Source organism: Octopus bimaculoides, chromosome 12 (genome assembly GCF_001194135.2).
Source record: "Octopus bimaculoides isolate UCB-OBI-ISO-001 chromosome 12, ASM119413v2, whole genome shotgun sequence".
NCBI classification, from domain to species: domain Eukaryota; kingdom Metazoa; phylum Mollusca; class Cephalopoda; order Octopoda; family Octopodidae; genus Octopus; species Octopus bimaculoides.
Genome location: NC_068992.1, coordinates 10,071,246 through 10,074,866, shown reverse-complemented (window position 1 = coordinate 10,074,866; position 3,621 = coordinate 10,071,246). Strand labels below are relative to the sequence as shown.

Here is a 3,621-nt window from a genome sequence, read left to right as displayed (position 1 = left end):
TATATATACACTCACACACACATACACACACACACACACACACACACATATAAATATATGTTAACTTGACTATTTTACTAACACAATATTGAAACCTACTTTGTGCAACAGGATTGCTAATGAGAGTCGCTTTGGTGTTGTGCCAGCTGCACTCAACTTAAAACCCTAGCACAGGTAGAACTGGCACTAAACTGTCAGCAATGGTCACGCTCATCTAACGAGTAGACAACCATCATCACCATCATATATATTATCATCATCATTGTCGTTTAACGTCCATCTTCCATGCTGGCATAGGTTGAATAGTTTTACAGGAGCTGGCCAGGAAGAAGACTGTTCCAGACTTCTGTGTGTGTTTTGTCACAGTTTTTACAACTGGATGCCTTTCCTAACACCAACCACCCCATAGAGTGGATTGAGTGCTTTTTATGTGGCTCCAGCACAGGTGAGGTCAGTTTTAGCACGGTTTTTTACAGTTGGATGCCCTTCCAATATATAAATAATATAAATGCGCCCTTTTAAACTGGTTTCCCGGTTTCAATGGCGTATATGTTCCCCAGCTGGACGGGATGCCAGTCCATCACAGTGTTACTCATTTTTGCCAGCTGAGTGGACTGGAGCAATGTGAAATGAAGTGTTTTGCTCAAGAACACAATGTGTCGCCTGGTCCAGGAATTGAAACCACAATCTTACAGTCATGGTGCTGACGCCCTAACCTCTACGCCATGTACCTCCACCTTCGAATATATATATATATATATATATAAGCAATGTTAATTCTCTAAATGAAGTATTAACAGTAACTGCACGATAAAGTGTAGTATATTGCCACTTAAGTGTGGCTGACCCCTAGGGGTGGATGTTACTGTTGCTTATATATATATATACATATGATGGAATCTCCCATCAAAGATGATGTATGAATGGTCAGTTTTTGTTGAACAATCTGCACAAACGATTATATTTATAGTGATCAAATGTATGTTTCTGTACATTAGCTCGCTCCCTCCATCAAATTGGCATTACCTGCACACGTGCACAAGTTTACCACGTGTCAGGTGTCGAAGTGATCAAAGAACAACATGAAATGAAGTATTTTAGGCAATCTTACCATTGTTACAATAAGCAACGTAGGGATTAAGTTCTGATTCCTTGAGTTTCTTCAAACCAGTCTGGTTTATTGGCAGAATCTTGATAGACTGGAGGGCTGCTAGGCTGTAAAAAAAAGTCAAAATTAAAATGTCCATGTCATATATTGATATAATTACAAATTGAATTTAATTCAAATAGAGGTATTGAAGTGGTTAATGTTTAATATTCTGTGTCAGTTTTATCCCACTCACTTTGAGAAAGTAAATCAAATTCAATATAGGGAAAGGGTTTAATGTAGTAAATAAATCTTTAAAATTAGGGCCAAATGAGCCACTGAAGAAGCTTCTGTGAAGTCATTTGCTTGATACAGCAGCCAAATCTCCCTCAAAATATTTTTCTACCTTTAAAATTATAAACGATGTGGGTTACTGATGGAGTGTTACAAAAGTCAATTGCATAATATAGCAGCTAAATCTCCCTCATGAAATTCTGTCTTTAAAATTTGGACAGCATGAGCTACTGAAGTTATTTGCTCACTACAAAATGTTTGGCTCTTTAAAATTAGGACTACATAAACTATTCAAGAAACTGGTGTGAAGCCCTTTGCTTTATTTCCAGAATACAGAAAAAAGATTTCAACTGCTTCCTTTTTTTTTTATTAAATTATAATAGCTGTTTAACCGCAAGACATTAAAAAATCAAAAGATTCCAGATACGGACATCCAGTCTAATTTTTCTCAAGTAAGGGGTATCACCACCTACATTATTTTTTCCAGTGCTTAGTCAATAAGAAAAGGGTAGAACCCATGTCTCTTTTTTTTTCCACAACGCATCAAAGACAGATGGGTGAAGGGGACACATTAGCTTCAAAATGAAAACCTTTCCTAAATACTTTCAACAAAATTAATCCCACTAATGACATCCAAAGATTAAAAGGCAAAAGTATAAGTGTAAGGCAAAAATATAGGTATTTGGCAAAAATATAGGTGTAAGGCAAAAATATGGGTGTAAGGCAAAAATATGGGTGTAAGGCAAAAATATGGGTGTGAGGCAAAAATATTGGTGTAAGGCAAAAATATTGGTGTAAGGCAAAAATATGGGTGTGAGGCAAAAATATGGGTGTAAGGCAGAGATATGGGTGTGAGGCAAAAATATAGGTGTAAGGCAAAAATATGGGTGTAAGGCAAAACCAAAAACAGCTTACCCAGAATTGTTGTTATTTTCTATTATGTGCTCCCAAACTTTGTTAAAGAGGAGATATTTTCGATCGTCTGGAACTCCTAGAATCTTCCATGGAATGGGCATCATCAAATCAGGAAAACTTATGGATGTAGTTCCAAGAGAACAGTACATAGTCACTTTGTTCACAGAGGCAAATATCGACCTGGAATACATGAGTATATATGTCTGAGTGTATGTATATATGCATATGCTTGTATATCTATATATGTATATATATACACACACGTGTGCCTCTGTGTGTGTATATATATATATATATAAATGCATATAAATATATATATATATATATATATATATATATATATATATATATATATATATATATATATATATATAGCATCATCATCATCATCATCATCATTTAATGTCCATTGTCCATGCTGGTATGGGTTGGACGGTTTGACTAGGGCTGGTAAGCTCGGAGGCTGCACCAGAGCATCCACCCCCACTACAGACTTGGTTGCCTAGGTAGCAGAAGCTATCAACTACTTCTAGTTTTTTCCCCTAGCATGTGATGGAATCTGTTTTCTGTACATCTTCAGTGTTTATTGCCCCTCTGCATACACACACATATATATATGGTTGGGAGACAAGTTTCTAAATCACACAGCCATGCCTGATCCTATAGCTGATGGTTAAAAGAATTTATCAGCATTAACTTACCATCAGCCATTTTTAATTCTTGGACTTAGAGGAGAAAGAAGCTTCCAAATGTAATAAATTATGAAAAAAATGAAAATAAAATTCAAAACTTGTTTTTTAAAATAAATAAAAAAAATTATAGTATAACAAATTTTCTTCATATCTTACCAAGTAGAATAGTCTCCAGGAAATGGTTTCCGGGAATAAAACTCTAACTGAACCATTTCAGAATCTGAAAAGGGAAGGAAGTGAATAGATAAAGTTCGGTAAATCTGATTTTTATACAGCATCAGTTCTGAGATGAAAACATGCCTAACTGTGGAAAGTATTAGTTTGCTTGGAAACAGATGGGAGTTGGTAACTGGAAGGGCATCTGGCCATAGAAGATTTCATTTGAAAAATGGTATTAGTAATTGTAAAAAATGTCCTTCTTACTAGTATTGCATGCAATGGATATAATTGTTAGAGTTGACTTATAAAAAAAAGATTTTTAAAAATCTCTTACCTTCCTTCTTGAGGAATGGAATGTGAATGGCTACAAGATAGAAGAAAATACATATAAATATATATATATATTATATATATTATATATATATATATATATAGAGAGAGAGAGAGAGAGAGAGAGAGAGAGAGAGAGAGAGA

The 3,621-nt window shown here is 35.0% G+C and overlaps 1 protein-coding gene across 1 annotated transcript in view; it reads right to left on the bottom strand.

Moving 5' to 3' along the window:
• LOC106876768 (AP-5 complex subunit beta-1-like) overlaps nt 1-3,621 on the bottom strand; it is a 10,059-nt gene that overhangs the window by 2,969 nt on the left and 3,469 nt on the right. The window contains exons 3-6 of the mRNA XM_014925457.2: nt 3,482-3,511; nt 3,145-3,208; nt 2,297-2,476; nt 1,112-1,215 (exon numbers count right to left, since the gene is read on the bottom strand). Coding sequence (XP_014780943.1) covers nt 1,112-1,215; nt 2,297-2,476; nt 3,145-3,208; nt 3,482-3,511 — 378 coding nt within the window. The remainder of the gene's footprint in view (nt 1-1,111; nt 1,216-2,296; nt 2,477-3,144; nt 3,209-3,481; nt 3,512-3,621) is intronic.